The sequence below is a fragment of the Sus scrofa genome, chromosome 15, assembly GCF_000003025.6.
Source record: "Sus scrofa isolate TJ Tabasco breed Duroc chromosome 15, Sscrofa11.1, whole genome shotgun sequence".
Classification (NCBI taxonomy): domain Eukaryota; kingdom Metazoa; phylum Chordata; class Mammalia; order Artiodactyla; family Suidae; genus Sus; species Sus scrofa.
Genome location: NC_010457.5, coordinates 72,934,839 through 72,955,196, shown reverse-complemented (window position 1 = coordinate 72,955,196; position 20,358 = coordinate 72,934,839). Strand labels below are relative to the sequence as shown.

Genomic DNA, 20,358 nt, shown 5'->3' with positions numbered 1-20,358 from the left:
TGGATGCAGCATAATATCATTTTTACTTGGTACTTTTCTTTAAAAAAAAATTGATATTCTGGCATATTGATAAATATTGCTAAAATGTTCATATTTACATTGTTTTCTATATTCATACAGGCAGACAAGTTTAAATGTTAAAAATTACAAGTTTTTCTGTATGTATGTTTGTAAATTATGACATGCTGAAAATTAACCCTGTTGCCCATCTGCACAAATATGTGAAAATGTTCAAGAAAAATAAACCACACTTTTTTATTCTCTGATACACTCAAAGCTTTCAAAGTCATAACTAGCAGAGACATCTTTGTCAGATGGAATAGCTTTTTCTGCTAGAAATAAAGTCATAAATCCTAACTAGATGGCCAAACAGGAGTGCTTGAAACAAATAAGAGAGAATGCAGAAGCAGAATTGAACAACCTCTGGTATCATCTCCAAAGACTCCCTTCAGGGCTTCCATTAATACAAAAGCCTCAAAAGGCATATAAATCCACTTATTTTAACCCTAGGGACCTATTTTTATTAGGTGTAGGAGTGCCTTCCAATAAAGGAAAAAGAGTTTAATCTTCAAATTCCATCTTTAGCCATGTCATCACAGTTTGACTATGTGCAGAATCTGGTAAACAAAACCGCTTGGAAACTGCATTTATCAGATGGGATTAGAAAGGCTAGTAGTCAAATATTCATTGAATTGATGCTTAGGTTTCCTAGGGATTTCAACCCAATGGGATAACATCCTAGGTTTTGCTTCAAATTGGTGGGTGTGTCAATTTTAAGTGACTGAGTCCCTGGCTTGGACAGTAACAATTCCTAATTCTTAGATTAGTACATTAAATGTTTACCTCTTATTCACTTTGGGTATTCTGTATAAAATAGTGAAAATAACACTGGGAACACAAAGATGAATAATCCCTTGAAGTTTCTTTAAAGAAGTAAACACAAAGTACTTCTGAAATAATAGTGAAAAAGGATTTTTTGGTAGTATTTGGAAAATTAAGTAGCATCTGAACATATAAAAACATGTATATTACCAATTTTATTTTCTTCCTGATGATTAAAATGCACAAACCAACTTTACCTCTAACTTTTGAGTTCAGATTTTCTTGATAGCCTTTCCAGATACCATCTGCTATTCTCCCGTGTCTTTGTCAAACAAGAAATAGACCTCAGTAATTAAAGTTAAATACGATCAACTACCCACAGGAAAGTGAATTAAAGAATTATTGAATAGCAGTAATTTCCTGTGTTTTGTATGGATTTTTGTGCAGAAAATCAGACATGTTTAAACATCATTTAATTCATTGTAGGTAAGCTTTTTTTAAGAATTAAATTAATAGGAGTTCCCGTCGTGGCTCAGTGGTTAACGAATCCGACTAGGAACCATGAGGTTGTGGGTTCGATCCCTGGCCTTGCTCAGTGGGTTAAGGATCCGGCTTTGCCCTGAGCTGTGGTGTAGGTTGCAGACATGGCTCGGATCTGGCATTGCTGTGGCTCTGGCGTAGGCCGGTGGCTACAGCTCCTATTAGACCCCTAGCCTGGGAACCTTCATATGCCACGGGTGCAGCCCTAGAAAAGACAAAAAAAAATGTAATAATCACCAAGCTTTCTGATATGCATATTAATATAAGATGAAATTTGAATTAAATATTTTTTAATATTTTTTTCTTTCATGTCTTCCCAAGGGAGGCGCAAATATATTTATAACAGTAAAACAGAAGAAACAATACCGTGCACTGAAGAAGCTGATGTATGAGGACTCTCAAAAACCAGTACTTCGCCCAGGAGTAAGGAAACATCTAGATGTTTTTTAAGTTTTTGAAAAAATTTCCTATACATATTCTGTCTTGCAAATGAAAATGTGTTTTTAAAATTCTTAACAACAAATGCTTTTAACAGAATTTTTAAAATATAATCCCTTGACAAAGCTTTTGATAAAGAGTCTTGTTTAATTTGCCTGAATGCTATAATTATAGTTTGGTAAAAACTTATTCCTCACTTATTCTCCTGTTTATGCTGGGAGAGAAGTTGAAAATCAAAAGAGAATGTGTATGTATAAATATCCTATTAATAAAAATATTATACCTTTTTCCTCCCACACAGAACAAGTTCCAAGGATTCATCTTTGACTTGGTAACAAATCAAGTTTTTAATGTCATCATTATGGTTCTTATCTGTTTCCAAGCAATAACCATTATGATACAAAGTGATGAACAGAGCCTGCAAATGGACATTGCTCTCTACTGGATTAACTCAGTTTTTGTTATGCTATATGCTGGAGAATGTGTGCTGAAGCTCATCGTTTTCCATTGTAACTATTTCACTAGTGGATGGAACATTTTTGATTTTATGGTGGTGGTTTTCTCTATTACAGGTAAGATTTTGCTTAGTCAAACTCAGGCAAGTTTTTATAGTAAATATCTCCTGAGATATATTCTTTGAATAAGCAAGACAGGTAGGATCCCTTTTATTTCCAACTGGAATGCCTTACATTTTTGTGTTCATACAAGTGGACATGCCTGGAAGATATAAGTTATTAAAAAATACTTCTTGAATTTATACATAGACTTCATAGACCACCAGGTAAGTGCTTAATTACCCATTCAGTATATCACATGCTTTATTTTTTCTAAGATGACACTAGAAGGATCTTTATATATAAGCAAGTTATAACCTTTCAAACTCATTATTATGTCCTTTCCTCTAATTTCTAAAGCTGTTTACCACTTTCATAACACTAAAGTTTTAGGCTTTAATGAATTTGTTTTAAGTTTTCTTACTTTGAGATCCCAGTCCTTTATTTAACAAATATATTTGATTTCCCTCTTTGTGAAGAGATATTATGTTATATGCAAAGAATTCCATAGCAAATAAGTTAGGCATAATTCCTGTTTATACACAGTTTATAATCTATTAAGAGATAAATATAATTAAACAGCAGATTTTAATGTTGTGCTGTTTAGTGTATGATAAGGAAAGAGGTGCTACAGCAGCACACCAGAGTGAGGAGCACCTAATCAGTAAGTAGCGGTCAGAGAAAACTTCAGGGAAGAAACAAAAATCTGAAGAGAGACCTAGTAGATAAGGAGGTAGCCAAGAAAGAATCTAGGATTAAAAAGTTTTAGGCAGAGAAAAGTCTGTTTACCTTCTGCCTTCCATGAGAGACATACTAGAATGTTATCTCCATAAGAGTAGGGACAATATTTGTGTTATTGTGAAGTACTATCTTCTGCAGTCAGTAGTGAAAAATGTAGATAAACAGGGTGCCCAGTTGTGTATCCAGAAAATGCACTCGTTCAGCTGGTAGTAGAAACAGTGCAATTAATATTGATAGACAAGTATAAGAAACTTGCTAGAAAAGTAGAAAAAGTCGAGAAAAGGCCGATAGGAAGAAAACAGAGGAAAATGGAATTAAAGAGCCCTATGAGATTGAAGTGAGAGTTACTGACATCTGGAAGGAGAGGAAATTGCAGTACAAGACAAAGTTGTTTGAATTTGGGATCTCAGAAGGTCAGGTACCCTGGGTCCAGCATGTGGCCATAGATGGGTATGACTAAAGTAAAATGATGGAGATTACTAAAGTTAGGAAAGCCAAAGACTGAATGATTAGCCTTTCAATGGGTTGTGGATGGTAGGTGCTCGGATGGAAAGGGTGAAGGTAAGCCATGTGCTAAAGTCTCCAGTGAATATAAATGAGGAGGAATGAATAGATCACAGAGCTGAGGAATGATAGGAGATGGTATAGTTGAATGGCATGATCTACAAACTGTCAAAGATTTCTTTCTTTTTTCTTTATAAAATTATCTGGAAATCACATTGGAAGGAAAGAAAAATGCTTGCTTTATCTTTCTATCTTGAGAACTATGGAATGGGAAAAAATGAGCTGTCTGTGCTTAAAGAGTATTTGCTAGGGAAATAGTATCCTCAAGATAGAGTCAGATTTTAGGTAAGAAAGGCTATGAAGAAAATTTAGAGGTGAGGAAGTTAAAACATGTTTACAATTAAATGGGGAAACCTCCTTCATGATGGAAGACTTTGGAAGATTGAGGAGAAAAGAAAATTTGAGTCAGAGCATAAGGTTTGCTAAAGCACTGTGGAAATGAGGATATCCATAAGATAGAACATCAGAGAGAATGCCATCATTGACAATTGACAGTGACTGAATTAACAGAAATGTGAGACATGAACCTTTCAGATTCAACAAACTTACCATCTCATTTAGAAGCTTCATGGGATTTTCCCCTCCTCCACCTTCTCAACTCAAAATGTGACACACAATCTTCAGCACTTCCAGAGAGCATCCCTTATTTTTTTTTTATTAACTACAATTTCACCTTGTGTTCGTTATCTCATTCCCATAGTTCCCCCCATTCTACACTGCCAAAAAGAAAAGTTCTAGGCAAAGACTAACTTATTCAATTCATATTTAAAGCTCCTAAGGGCCCAGAAACTATTTGTGGACTAAATAAGTTAAATTACAACCTGTGAATCACTGAATGCCAAATATTTTTGTAATTACATTTATCAACAAGTCTGTCTTGCATTATTTTTTTTATATTTTTTTTTATTTTCCCACTGTACAGCAAGGGGGTCAGGTTATCCTTATATGTATACATTACAATTACATTTTTCCCCCACCCTTTCTTCTGTTGCAACATGAGTATCTAGACAAAGTTCTCAATGCTATTCAGCAGGGATCTCCTTGTAAATCTATTCTAAGTTGTGTCTGATAAGCCCAAGCTCCCGATCCCTCCCACTCCCTCCCCCTCCCATCAGGCAGCCACAAGTCTCTTCTCCAAGTCCATGATTTTCTTTTCTGAGGAGATGTTCATTTGTGCTGGATATTAGATTCCAGTTATAAGTGATATCATATGGTATTTGTCTTTGTCTTTCTGGCTCATTTCACTCAGGATGAGATTCTCTAGTTCCATCCATGTTGCTGCAAATGGCATTATGGCATTCTTTTTTATGGCTGAGTAGTATTCCGTTGTGTATATATACCAGCTCTTCCGAATCCAATCATCTGTCGATGGACATTTGGGTTGTTTCCATGTCCTGGCTATTGTGAATAGGGCTGCAATGAACATGCGGGTGCATGCATCTCTTTTAAGTAGAGTTTTGTCCGGATAGATGCCCAGGAGTGGGATTGCGGGGTCATATGGAAGTTCTATGTATAGATTTCTAAGGTATGTCCAAACTGTTCTCCATAGTGGCTGTACCAGTTTACATTCCCACCAACAGTGCAGGAGGGTTCCCTTTTCTCCACAGCCCCTCCAGCACTTGTTATTTGTGAATTTATTAATGATGGCCATTCTGACTGGTGTGAGGTGGTATCTCATGGTAGTTTTGATTTGCATTTCTCTTATAATCCGCGATGTGGAGCATTTTTTCATGTGTTTGTTGGCCATCTGTATATCTTCTTTGGAGAAATGTCTATTCAGGTCTTTTGCCCATTTTTCCATTGATTGATTGGCTTTTTTGCTGTTGGGTTGTATAAGTTGTTTATATATTCTAGAGATTAAGCCCTTGTCAGTTGCATCATTTGAAACTGTTTTCTCCCATTCTGAAAGTTGTCTTTTTGTTTTCTTTTGGGTTTCCTTTGCTGTGCAAAAGCTTTTCAGTTTGATGAGGTCCCATGGGTTTATTTTTGCTCTAATTTCTGTTGCTTTGGGAGACTGACCTGAGAAAATATTCATGATGTTGATGTCAGAGAGTGTTTTGCCTATGTTTTCTTCTAGGAGTTTGATGGTGTCCTGTCGTATATTTAAGTCTTTCAGCCATTTGGAGTTTATTTTTGTGCATGGTGTGAGGGTGTGTTCTAGTTTCATTGCTCTGCATGTTGCTGTCCAGGTTTCCCAGCAATGCTTGCTGAATAGACTTTCTTTTTCCCGTTTTATGTTCTTGCCTCCCTTGTCAAAGATTAATTGACCATAGGTGTCAGGGTTTATTTCCGGATTCTCTATTCTGTTCCATTGGTCTGTCTGTCTGTTTTGATACCAGTACCACACTGTTTTGATGACTGTGGCTTTGTAGTATTTCTTGAAGTCTGGGAGAGTTATGCCTCCTGCTTGGTTTTTGTTTCTCAGGATTGCTTTGGCGATTCTAGGTCTTTTGTTGTTCCATATAAATGTTTGGATTGTTTGTTCTAGTTCTGTGAACAATGCCATGGGTAATTTGATAGGGATTGCATTGAATCTGTAGATTGCTTTGGGTAGTATGGCCATTTTTACAATATTGATTTTCCCAATCCAGGAACATGGAATATCTTTCCATTTCTTTACATCTTCTTTGATTTCTTTGATTAAGGTTTTATAGTTCTCGGCATATAGGTCCTTTACCTCCTTGGTCAGGTGTATTCCGAGGTATTTGATTTTGTGAGGTACAATTTTAAAAGGTATCGTATTTTTGTATTCCTTTTCTAATATTTCATTGCTGGTATACAGAAATGCAACTGACTTCTGAATGTTAATCTTATATCCTGCTACTTTGCTGAATTTATTAATCAGTTCAAGTAGTTTTGGGGTTAAGTCCTTAGGGTTTTCTGTGTATAGTATCATGTCATCTGCATACAGTGTCTGTCTTGCATTATAATTAGCTTATATGTATACTTCTACTCTTTATATTATATGGTCTCTGCAGACAGGAGTCATGTTATTCATCTTAGCATATTTTCATGACACTTTCATTAAGTATCCAATAAAGCTTGGGTTGAAATAAATTTCTTGATCTAACTGCAATCAGAAAAATATGACTACTGTTCTATATTATGGATTCATTCTATCTGTGATTCCTGAAGTGCTTGACTGATAATACTCTTAAAATGATGGTAGAAATAATTCCCTTCCAAATTTTGCTAGATACTCTGAGCATTGCCACAGTTAGTATTTGGCTATCCCAAACTTTCATATGTGCTAAATGTTATATTGGAAGGATTAATAAGATTACTTTAGCATATAGGACAAAACCAATGAAATGTGAAATAATTTATATTCCTCTAAATAATTATATGGCCTGCTTTCCCTCTATCCAGGACTATTTCTGCCTCTGACGGTAGGATATTACCTTGTACCTCCTTCCCTTGTGCAACTGATACTTCTCTCACGGATCATCCACATCCTGCGTCCTGAGAAAGGACCAAAGATGTTCCATGATCTGCTGCTTCCTTTGATGCTGTCACTCCCCGCATTGTTGAACATCAGTCTTCTCATCTTCCTGGTCATGTTTGTCTACGCCATCTTCGGAATGTACAGTTTTGCCTATGTTAAAAAGGGAGGTGGAATTAATGATGTGTCCAACTTTGAAACCTTTGGCAGCAGTATGCTCTGTCTTTTCCAAGTTACAGTATTTTCTGGTTGGGATCAAATGCTTGATGCAATTTTCAACAGCAAATGGTCTGACTGTGATCCTGATAAAATTAATCCTGGGACTCAGGTTAGAGGAGACTGTGGTAACCCCACAGTTGGGATTATTTATTTTGTCAGTTATATCCTCATATCATGGCTGATCATTATAAACATGTACATTGTTGCTGTCATGGAGTTTTTAAATATTGCTTCTAAAAAAAAAGCCAAGACATTGAGTGAAGATGATTTTAGGAAATTCTTTCAGGTATGGAAGAGGTATGATCCTGATAGAACCCAGTATATAGACTCTAGCAAGCTTTCCGATTTTGCAGCTGCTCTTGATCCTCCTCTTTTCATGGCAAAACCAAACAAGGGCCAACTCGTTGCCATGGATCTTCCCATGGCTGTTGGGGACAGAATTCATTGCCTTGATGTCTTACTTGCTTTAACAAAGCGAGTTATGGATAAAGATGTGAAGATGGAGAAAGTTCTTTCAGAGATAGAATCAGGGTTTATGTTAGCCAACCCTTTTAAGATCACATATGAGCCAATTACAACTACTCTGAAACGAAAACAAGAGGCAGTCTCAGCAACTATCATTCAACGTGCTTATAAAAGTTACCGTTTGAGGCAAAATGACAGAAACACACCAGACAGTCATGTGATAGACAATGACAAGGAAGTCCAGATTATCAAAGAAGATTCTGATTTTGAAAAGGCTGAGGGAAAGGCAACAATTCAAAGTCAAATCTAATCCCACACTATCTTTTCACCTTCTTTGCATATCCTGCAAATGTTAAAAATTTAAATCAGAAATAAAAGCAAAGATCAGAGAAAGAAAATATTTTACTTAATAATCAATTGTTTACAACCCATAGCAGATAATCTTGTACTCACAAGATCCCATGCCCAGTTCACTTTTACCTCTGTATATTCAGTCTAGCCAAGACAACCCCTTACTATCACTGGAGAGTTAAACTGGGTTAAAATTGTCATTTGATAACCCAGTGCTTGTTTTCTCTGTATGGCTTACATGATATGCACTTCTTCTGGAGGATGGGGGAGGTAGTGGCTGCAATTAGTAGCAAAAGGACTTTCTTATATATTTTATGTCTGCTTTAACTTGATAGATTCAAGTCACCACTGATAGGACTTAAGTTCCAAATAAACAAGTACTTTCTTAATGTGGGGTGGTGTTTAAAAAAAAAATTGTACAGTGCTACCAGCCATTAAATCATAAATTTGCCTAAACAGATGGCAATCAGGGGAAGAAGAAATACAGTTCTTAGAAAGTGCCTTGGAGATCAGTCACACAGACTCTTGGGGTGATTCAAACCACTTTTGAAAAAGATTAATTAGAGCTTAAGTTCTGTTTCTGATTGCTTTTGTTTTATTTTCTTTTTGATAACTGTGGATTAAGGTTGTTTCATTTTTCATTGTGGTTTCTTATCTTTGGCTAGTTCCAGCTAAGGTCCAGCTCTTTAACAGAATGGATTCCTACAATAATCAGCATAGAGGAAACTATAGTTATGGTCTACATTTTTTAAATTTTCTTATTTCTCATTGGGAAACAGTGGCCTCTTTAAAGTACTTTTCACTGTACTTTATTTTTTTTTATAACTTTGAGAAAAAAGTGATCACTAAAACTATGTGGACTCAAATAGGAGATCAAAGTGTGAGTTTATTGGTTGTGGTGTTTTATAACGTTAGTGAATGCAAATTAGTTTGCACTGATTTATTTTTCCAAGTTTTTTTTGTTGGTTTGTTTTTATCACGTACATAATAACTCTGTAAAAAGTTTTATGTTTGAAAATTTTTAAAGTCCTAAACATTAATTTTCACTAGTAAAATTGTTTCTTAAGGATAGGCACAAATATGAAGAAAGCATAAAAATGCAGTCACTTGCATCCCTGTAGTCTGAGATTCTGATATTTCTTCCATTTGTATTAAGATTGATTTCAATGTGCCTACAAAGTCCTAAAGGATTCAAAAAGAAAATATATATACTCTTGACTTAAATGACGTTTTAAATATGTTGTATGACATTCAGTATCACTTAAATATCAGCAATTGTATTTTATTATGAATGCATGATCCCGATTGAGCCTTAACTATTATAATCTATTTCTGCTGCTCAGAAATGTATTAACCTGACCAAGATGCCTTTGGGGACCCCCCCCCCAAGCAAATGTAATTTCAGGGTTCTGTTTCTTTCAATAAGTGTTCCTTCCTTCTCTCCTCCCCTTCTCCATCATGTGTTGGAGACCAGTGAGGAGTCAGTACTAATTTAGGGGCATGGTAAGAGCCAGTGCTTTATCTAAGCTTCTCAGTTTTCTATTTCTTGGAAATGCTTTGATGTGGAAACTGCTTCAAATATTTAAACTTAACTTGCTTCTGTAAATTCCATAAAGATTATGAACTGATTTTAGTTTGAAAATTGTATCTTTTAATTGAAATCATTTGCCATTAACCTCCCAAAAACTATGTAAAGAATTATTTTTAACAAAGTCTTACAATATATTCTACTTTTTAGATACTAAAGAAAATAATAAATCTAACCTGTTAACCACACTAAACTTTGGTTCTTTTTCTTTGGTAAATTAGGTTTGTAACTTTGTATAATAAGAATATTTTATTTTATTTTATTTTGCTTTTTAGGGCCACACCTGTGGTATATGGGAGTTCCCAGGCTAGGAGTCGAATCAGAGCTGTAGCTACCAGCTTATGGCCACAGCAATGCAGGATCCGAGCTGCATCTGTGACTTATACCACAGTTCACAGTCAACACCAGATCCTTAGCCCACTGAGCCAGGCCAGGAATGGAACCTGCGTCCTCATGGATACTAGTAGGGTTCGTGTCTGCTAAACCACAACAGAAACTCCCTAAGAAGAACATTTTAAAATGAGCCTTACATTAAAGTTTTTTCATTTAGGCTCAAAATTTAAAACTGAAAATGCTTGTGCTTCCTTTGGATTAACTTAATTTTGTAAAATAAATAAATCTTAGGAAGCTTACCAGAGACTCTTAACGCACTGACAAAATGTAGAAAGCACTCCTCAATTAAATCCTAAGTTTACTAGATGTATCTTCATATTATTAGAATTTGCTTTGTGGAAAATAATGCTGAAATTAAATTTATTGGTATGGTACTATTTATCAATACCTGCTTCTTTAAAATTTTTCTTTATTCTTTAATAAATATAATTCACTTTAAAGTAGTTTTAAAGATATTAGAAATAGCTCCCATTTATGAGCAGACTGTTATGTCCAGCCTTGTGCTAAGTATTTATCATGCATGAACTCAGCATTCACAACTCATGAAGTAAGGCTAATTCTCAATTTATAGATAGAAAAAGCAGGCTTAGAAGGTAGTGCTTTTATATGATACTTGTAATTAACAAGGACAGGGACCCAAACCAGGGCTATTTTCAGAGCCTTAATATTTCAACACTCTACAATAATGATCTGTTAATAAATGACCTGGGTAAAGACAGAGGAAGTATAAGATGAATTAAATTTTTGTACAGAGATAAGGAACCTCCTCCCCTCCCTCTTCTCTCTTTCTTTCTCTCTCCCTCCCTCCACACCCAAACCCCTAATCTCCAGCCCCACACCCTCACTCCTGTGAAGGGATTATTATTTTATTTTATTTTACTTCATTTTATTTTTGCTCCCCCCCCTTTTTTTTTTTTTTTTTTTTTTTTTTTTGCCTTTTTAGGGCCACACCCGTGACATATGGAGGTTCCCAGGCTAGGAGTCGAATCGGAGCTGTAGCTGCAGGCAGTACATCACATGCACAGCAACACAGGATTCCAGCCGCGTTTGCGACCTACACCACAGCTCACCCTCATGCCAGATCCTTAACCCACTGAGCAAGGCAAGTGGTCGAACCCGCGTCCTCATGGATGCTAGTCAGCTTTGTTAACTGCTGAGCCACGACAGGAACTCCCTAACGGAATTTTAAAAGTGGTGATGACCTCTGGAAAAAGGAAAGGCACAAAGGATAAAATGTAGAAGTTGTTCTCATTCAACATTTATCAAATGCTAGATACTAGAGGTAAACCCAGAGCCTGGATAGATATACATGCAAACACACATATATTCATACATATATACAAAGCCATACAAAGGTAAATCTGAGACAAAAGAACTTACTGCTGGGGGAAACATAACTTTACAGTTGGATATAATATATGGACCTTTTTATAATAGTCATATAAACTAATATGTGCATAGGAAAGAATGATGGGGATTCTGCATTAGAAATTACAGGCGATGTTAGTAAAGTGAGGATTAGTAAAGTTTATTCTGAAGATAAAGTTTTTATCAGAGAAGGACACTGTATTCAACACAGAGACAGTTTTAAAGAAAGGAGTTCATCATGGAGATGAAACCTAAGGTTCCAGTTTCTAGTTCTTCAAGCTAGAGAGGGGAATCAACAAGAGGATACCAATTTCCCAGTTTGGACAGAAAACTGGAGGGGAATTACTCTGGGCACCCTGAATCCCTTCCCAGACATGCTTTAATTTGTCCTTTGATTCTTGAACCCTCTCCTACATTAACAGTTCCTTTCAATGAATCCCAGGTCCACCTTCTCAATTCTAACACTCAATCAAGTGTCCCAGTGAATAACCAAGTCTTTACTCCAATGGTGGGGATTTTCATCTTTATATTAGATAACCTAAAACTGTGAGGGTCAGACACTTAATCATCTCCTTATGTGTAAGTAAACCTCTTATCTTCATTGACTTCAAAATTACAAATCATCTCAAAGGGGTTCCTCTCAACTCCAGCTATTTCCTCTATTAACCATCCAGGTGGCATATCACCCCTATACCTAGATTCCAGGCTAGACCACTTAAAGGTAACATCTTCAAATGACCCATAAGTTAAAAGTCTCCAATAACACAAAATTTCAACACTTTTCTTCCCTTCTTTTATCCTTCCCATCTTTCCTTTCATAAAAAAAATCTGTTGAGTACTTCCTAGATATTAGGCATAGCAATTTAGAGATAAATAAGATTGCCTTTGTCCTTAAAAAGGTATTAGTCAAGGTTCTCCAGAGAAAAGGAACTAATAGGATACACAGAGATATACAAGAGGAGATTAATTATCAAAGCAATTCGTTGACACAATTATAAAATCTGAGATATGCTCTGTGCAAGCTGGAGAACCAGAAAAGCTAGCAGTACAGTTTAGTCCAAATACAAAGAACTGAGAACCAGAGAAGCCATGATGTATCTTCTAGTTCAAGGCTGAAGGCCTAAGAATTGGAGAGGGACACTGGTATATGTCTCAGGATCTGAATCTAAAGGTCCCGGAACCAAGAAATCCAATGTCCAAGATCAGGAGAAGATAGATGTCCTAGCTCAAGGACACAGAGAGAGAACTTAGGCTTCCTCTACCTTGTTGTTTTATCCAGGCCCTCAAAGAATTGGATGAAGCCTATGCATTGGTGAAGGGAATCTTTCTTTTTTTCCCTCCATTTACTTTCAGCAGACATATGTCACTGAATTTAAAGTGGATTTCTTGTAAGCACTATATGACTGGGTCATATTTTAGTCCACTTTTAATTGGTATATTTAGACCATTTATATTTGAGGTAATTATTGATATAGTAGCACTTAAGTTTGCCATTTAATATTTGTTTTATATTTGTTTCCTCCAGTCTCATTGCTCTGGTTCTCTTTTCTTACTTTCCTGCACATTTCTGAACATATTTTAGGAGACCATCTTAATTTATTCACAGTGCTTTTAAGTATGTCTCTTTGTATATTTCTGGTAGAGTTTTTTTCTGAATATTACCATATCTACTTATCTATATATCTGTCAATTACAATTTATACAGTTATCAGCATTTTGCCACTTTGAAGTGTGGAAACTCAGTCTAATTTAAATCCCTTTATCTTCACTTTAAAGTGCTATCTATGGTCATGGGAATCAGAGGGTGCTATAATTTCTGTTCCAGTCATCAAATATGGTTTTAACACTCATGAGGAAAAGAGAATTGTCCCTTGTATGTGCCCATATTTCTGCTCTTTGCATTATCCCTCTTTCCTTCCTGATGGTCCATCATTTCTTCTTTTTATCAATTATTTTCTGTTGGAAGAATTTTGCCTAGTCAATCTTTAAAAGTAAGAGATTTTATTTCTGTTTAGTATTTTTATATTTTTATATGTTGAAATGATAACATTTTATATTGGGTTAAATAGAATATATTACTAAATTTTAAAAAATAATATATCTGCTAATAACAAATTCTTCTAGCTCCTTCCTCTAGGAATGTCTTATTTCTTTTTCATTCCTGAAGGATAAATTCACAGGACATAGAATTTGTGGTTGACAGTTCTTTTCCTTTAACACTTGAGGAATATTGTGCCACTTCCTTGTGGCTTCCATGACCTCACATGGGAAAACCATTATCATCTGAATGATATTCTACTATAGGTAATAATGTCATCTCCCTATAGCTGCTTTCAATATTTTTTAGCTTTTAGTTTTCAAAATTGTTCATTGCATCTTATCCTTGGCATGGATTTCTTTGTGTTTATCCTATTTAGCATTCACTCAGCTTCTTGGAACTATAGCTTTGTGTCTTTAACCAAATTTATGACATTTTCAGCCAATACTTCTTCAAATAACTTTTCAGCCCCATTTTTTTCTCCTTTCATTCTGAGAATATACTGATATGAATGATGGCTCTTTTACTATTGTCTTACAGGTTCCTGAGGTTCTGTTCATTTTCTTATTTGTTTTTACAGTCTTTTTTCTCTCTGTTAAGATTGAGTGAATTGTATTGTTCTGTACTTAAGTTTACTGATATTTCTCCCTCATCATCACTCTATCATTGAGCACATCTATTGAGTTTTTGAAATTCCTGTTATTATATTTTTCAGTTCTATAATTCCACTAACTTTTTCTTATAAAAATCTATTTCTTTGCAGTGATTTTCTGTCTTTTAATTTGTTTCCATTATTGAATCACTGTTATAAAGGATTTAAAAAAATATTTCTCAGATAATTCCAACATTTGATTCATCTTGGGATTAGTGTCTTTTGTCCTTCAAGTTGTGATTTTTTTTTTAGTTCTTGGTATTTGAGTGTTTTTATTTTCTTAACCATACTCTAGATATTTTTGTCTATTTTGTTAGGAGATTCTGGACCCTGCTTATGTCTTTCATTTTAGCTGTTAATCACACTTTTTAGGTTTATCTCATAGGTCTTGGCCTATTTTTGTGGGCTGTGGTTCTCAAGGTAGTTTAATTTTCAGAGCCTTTAAGACATGATTTTAGTCTTCCTAATGTGGCTTTGGCTCGCCCCGGTCCCTGCTAGTGCTGCTTGAGGGACTGAAAGAGATTTCTACAGGCCAGACAACCTAGGAGGGGAAAAGGAGCCCTCTATTAATAGCTCAGGAGGACAAAACTTTCTGGACTGGCTTACTTGTGGCTGCATCCTCCTTGCTGTTTCCCCCACCCATTCTGGTGTCTCTAGGCAGAGAAGGAGAGTCTCAGGTGGGCCTCTGGATCAGAGAGTCTTTCTGGATAGGCCACCTGCTGCAGCTGGGTCTCTGTGGTCAGTTCCACCCACCCGCTTCTCCAGAAAAGAGAAATCTCAGGCCCACCTTATTTTTGATAGGTCTCTCAAGAGATCCTCCTTGTCAGTAGTTTAGGCTTGTCTAGTATTGCCAGGGGATCTCCCTTTGATCCAGGGGAAGAATGAGCCTACCTGGGCTGCCTTCTGGTTTTAGATCAAACATGAGTTCTTCTGCTGTGGAGTGTTGGGATACAAGATGTCCTTCCCTGTATTGTTTCTCTGTCCTGGGGTCTCAAACCAGCTAGCTGCCTTCTTACTACCCTCAGGGTCTTTCTGTGATTATTTTTTGCACCATTGTCAAGAAAATATACTTTATAACATCTAAGTCTCATGACATATTTTTTATAGTTCTATTTAAACTATTAAAGGGAAAGCTGACATGTAGAATATCTCATTTTCAATATCACATAAATAAGGCATCAGTTTAATGGGCTACATATAAATACGGTATTAGTATAAATACTAAAAATACTATAAAATTAGCACTAAGTACTAAATATTAAAAGTAGTTTAAAATTATAATGTCACTAATCAGGATGCTTAGAATTATCATTATTAATAAAGCATCACTATTTAAAACAAAGAATAAGAAATAGTAATAAAAATAGAATGAGATCATCAGAATTAAAATCTTTTTTTTTTTGCATGAATAAATTCTGATCCAGAGCACTGGTTCTCAAGATGTGTTCCACAGGCTAGCAGTATCAAAATTATTCAGGAACTTCTCAGAAATGCAAATTCAATAAGCCAAGTTCTGAATCTGAATTTAGCCCTTCAGGTGATTCTACAATACACTAAATTTTAATAAACTGTTATCTAAATATACACTGCCAATATGGTAGCCATTAGCCACATGTAGTTGTTTAAATTTGCAAAAAAGTAAATAAAATTAATATTTATTTTCTAAATAAATACCTGTGTCTACAGTCTACCATATTAGACAGTACAAATTTGCTATATTCCCATCATCTCAGCAAATTCTATTAGATATCCCTAATCTAGGAGTAAATGAAATTTGTCAAAAATGAATGTATTTGTGACCATGAATTGTCAACTGTACTGAAGAGAGCTTTCCTTTGCACTGCCAAAGCCACTCTGCAGCTTTCTCCTTGCTCTGTGCTCTCGGAGGCTTGCAAACAACCATCTTCTATATTAATTGTCCCCAAAATAAGCTTAAATCTTATTTCTCTATTTTACTTTTTTAATTTTTTAAATTAAATTTATTTGTTTTTTTAAGAAAAGGAAGGAAGGGAGGGAGGAAGGAAGGAAGAGATTATTATAGAGTACCCCTATGATGCTCCTATTTTGCTGAGTGTGTTGACAAGCTTGGAACCACAGCTAAACAGATTGCTAAGAACAATAGAGAAAATATTTGGTTCTGAGAACAAAGGAATTAGGAGAGGAAAGTTGGATATAGGAGGGCTGGGCAAGCAAAGTTTGGGAAGAAGTGATGTGTGGCCAGATTTGTACAATGAATTGTTGTGGTCTTTACACCCATCTCCCTCCATGGCTCTGCCATGAAATAAGCACTCCTTTGCCTTTCAATATAGAATATTTTTTCCAGTCTGAAGAAAACATTTTCAAGATGTTTTGCTTCTATCTGAAACTTACCTAAAACCTGTAAGTTTTCCTAACGATCTAAGTTTTTCAAAAATAAAGGCCAGAGTACTTAGAGGCTATTTGCGTCTTTTTTTTTTTTTTTTTTTTTTTTTTTTTTGTCTTTTTGCCTTTTCTAGGGCCGCTCCTGCAGCATATGGAGGTTCCCAGGCTAGGGGTCTAATCAAAGCTGTAGCAACCAGCCTACACCACAGCAACAACAACTCAGGATCTGAGCCATGTCTGTGACCTACACCATAGCTCACAGCAATGCCAATCCTTCTTAAGCAAGGCCAGGGATCAAACCCGCAACCTCATAGTTGCTAGTCGGATTCGTTAACCACTGTGCCATGATGGGAATTCCAGGGGCTATTTGTTTCCGTCTTGACACAAAATTGACCTAGGTTTAGAAGAAGAAATCAGCTCACTGCCTGAATGTGCAGAAGTGAGGAAGGACAGAAGCAAAATGTAAAAGGGTGGGGAAAAAATCCTGAACTGATATCAAATAGTATCTGAAAATATGCAAAATAGAGTCTCATTTTCTTTCTGTGTTAAAATTCTTATAGCATAGGAGTTCCCATCTTGGCTCAATGGTTACTGAACCCAACTAGTATCCATGAGGATGTGTATTCAATCCCTGGTCTTGCTCAGTGGGTTAAGGATCTGACATTGCCATGAGCTGTGGTGTAAGTCACATAGACCAGCAGCCACAACTCCAATTCAACTCCCTAGCCTGGGAACTTCCATATGCAGTGGGTTCAGACTTAAAAAAAAAAAATTCTTATAGTATATACTGTCCCATATACACCAATAAACCAGTCTGTTCTTGTTTCCAAGTTGGATATTTAGGTACAAAAACCAAGTGAAATAATAGACTCTAAACCTCAAGAAGTTGCTATCTAGGTGGGTCAATAGACCATAAAGTGATATGAAAATAATTGAAAGTGGTATATACTGCAACTCAAATGACTAATGGAAGTAAGTATACCACAGCTACTAAACTGATATCACCCTAGGACTTGATCTCACCACACATTAGCAATATGCACACATTATGATAAACAATATTTTCAAGTTTCGGCCCAATTCTTCTTCCTCTCTTGCTTCAATTCCCAATTATTTGAAAACCCTCTGCTCAGAAAATCACATTTTTGCTGTCACAACCAAGCCTGAGCACTTGAAAATCCATCACCAAAAATATTGAATCCTAATGCTTTCAAAGTTTCTAGTCCATCTAGTAGAAACAGAGATATCTGCCACCTTTCCAAATGGGCGCCATACTCTGAGGAGCAAAACTGCAGACAATTCAGGCACAACAATGAAAACTGTTCACTAAATTACTTTTAATAAATGTAAGCTTTTGATAAAGGTTTATTTTCTAACTATGTCTCATCGTTAAGCAGACTGAGTATGTCATAAATGACTATTTGTTCCCCAAAACTTGTTCTTCCATTCTTACATGGTAATAGCATTTTTGATTCTTAGCTACATACATGGCCTTCTGGAATAAATACTATATTTTATAACCTTTTTTTTTCTCAGTTAAGGCTGGCCATGTAACTATATTCTATCCTTTTTCTTTCCATTGACTGGAAGATGGATGAAAGGTGGGCCATCTGTTAAGAAATAAGGAAGGCCAACAACCAACAAATGATAAGCAAGATAGAAGAACCTAGTTCATGTAATCATAAAGTAGCTGGTAACAGATCAAATTTTGTCTCCTTTCCTTAAGCTGTGAAGAAAATAAGAACCTTGGGGATGACCCAAACCTCTTTCTGAAATTTCCAGGCAAAGGCCCAAATCGCTAAAAAAAAAAAAAAAAAAAAAAAAAAAACACCAATATAGCAGAATCATATTCTCTCAAGTGTCAATCTAACTGTTATACAGTAGTGAAAGAGAGAGTACAGCAGTCTAATAATTTCCCATTATAATTGGCTCTTTTTTAGCCATACGAGTATTACAGGCAATAGTTTCCAACCCTACACTGACATTCACATTTTGCTTAGGATTCTTCCCCAGAATTCTAAACTGAATTGGAGGGAAACTATCATTAAAATACCATAAAATAGTGCCTTGTGAAGTAGCAATGCTTTTTTGATCATTGGTTGCATCATACTGTTAAAGTACATGAAAGAGCTATCTTTTTTACTGAATAATTATTTTTTTCTAATTGTTCTATCAATCATGCTTGATAGTTCTGGTGAAGGAAAGTATTCTTTCTTTTAGCTGAGTGAAGTTTTTAGATCAAGGAGAAGCACTGACATATTTAGGGCAAGCGAGATGGCAGTCGTAGCATCAGTTTGATAAAGGAGATGTGTTGATGTATTTTACATCAATGGTGACTAAGAATCATCTCTAAGATGTCTGTTTTTTTCCCGAACCTTAAATTATTAAACATATTTCTTTGTCCTCACATTGCTTTCTGCAGAAGAAAGCACTGCATCCTTCTAGTGCACACAAAAATGCTACTGCAGTGCAACCCAAGCAAAACCAGCCAAGGTCTGCTGGGCATCTCTGATGTTGCAGCATTTGATGCACACATGAAAGGTCTCATAAATAATGCATAGGTATAAACAGGTGGCCATATCAAGATCTCTTCAGTTAATGCTATTCCCAAACACACTCCAAGGAAAGTAATTGGATACCTTCATTAGCAATTGATCTGTACTGGAAGAAAGTGTTATTAAAAGCTTGCAAGACATCGATTGTATGTGCATTAGCTTGCATTGACCTGTGTTGTTTTCTACTGAAAACCCATGTAAATGGTAGCAATAATCAAAATTGTAGTATTAAACAGAAATATAAAATATTTTAAACCCACAAGTATGAAAATCCAGAACAATTCATCCACCCTAGAGTATGTGAAAAGCAAAAGTAGCTTATCATGAGGATGGCTTATAACTGTGTAAGTGCTTGTGAGGCAGTGTTGATTGTTGATTGCTATCAACAGCTTACAGGATATGAATCCACTCTCGTCCATTTTCTTAATACCAATGTCAAGAAATGTCAGGAGCCTCTAAGCACCTTCCTGGAATAGCCATCATTAATCTCTGATATGATCACATTACCTTTTACTGTTTTAGGTGAAAAAAAAATAGTGGACACATTTTTTTTTTGGCCCAATCTCAGACTGTGTGTTACACCTACAACATAACAACCCTTGTGCATTTGCCTAAATTACCAACAAAATTGGTTAAGGTTAATTGCTGCTCTTGGTGGGGAGAGGGTGGATGGCCCCCAAGGCCAAGTCATATACTACAGATTGAAGCCTCTTGCCTCGTCATACAAATCTTCTTCAGCAAGAACATGGAAATGTGGTATACTATCATAACTAGACCATAAATTTTATTATTATAGTAAGCATTTATTGGTAATTATAAGACAACATTATAGTAACTTCTATATTTTTTAATATTGTTTTATCTCAGTGGCTCTTATGTTATCAATAAGTCCTATATAGTATTAACTATATAGATTAACTCTTTCTTTTTGAAATTAGAGTAATTCATCTAGGTGCTCTAGAGAGTCTATGTTGCTGACTGTTTGTAGAAAATTTTGTTTATATCATTATTCTGTTATGGTTATATTCTTTACACCTTAGTTAATTCAGCTTGGTTTAATGCATGAAAATTAAATATGCTAATATAGAAGAGAAAAAATTAAATTCTGAGCTGTCATTAATGTGAGGAGCAATAATTGGGGAAGAGGGATTTATTTAAGGTTGTTTAAAATTAAAGTCAGGATCTTCTGTTTACATTTATGAAAGATTAATGTGGGAATTTCCATCTCACTGTAAATAACTAGTATGAAATACTTTTAGACACTGAA

The 20,358-nt window shown here is 35.6% G+C and overlaps 1 protein-coding gene across 1 annotated transcript in view; it reads left to right on the top strand.

The window, feature by feature from the left end:
* The window catches only part of SCN7A (sodium voltage-gated channel alpha subunit 7), an 80,510-nt gene extending 71,460 nt beyond the window's left edge, over window positions 1-9,050 (top strand). Inside the window, exons 23-25 of the mRNA XM_021075288.1 lie at window positions 1,684-1,785; window positions 2,102-2,372; window positions 7,029-9,050. Coding sequence (XP_020930947.1) covers window positions 1,684-1,785; window positions 2,102-2,372; window positions 7,029-8,095 — 1,440 coding nt within the window. The 3' untranslated portion in view covers window positions 8,096-9,050. The remainder of the gene's footprint in view (window positions 1-1,683; window positions 1,786-2,101; window positions 2,373-7,028) is intronic.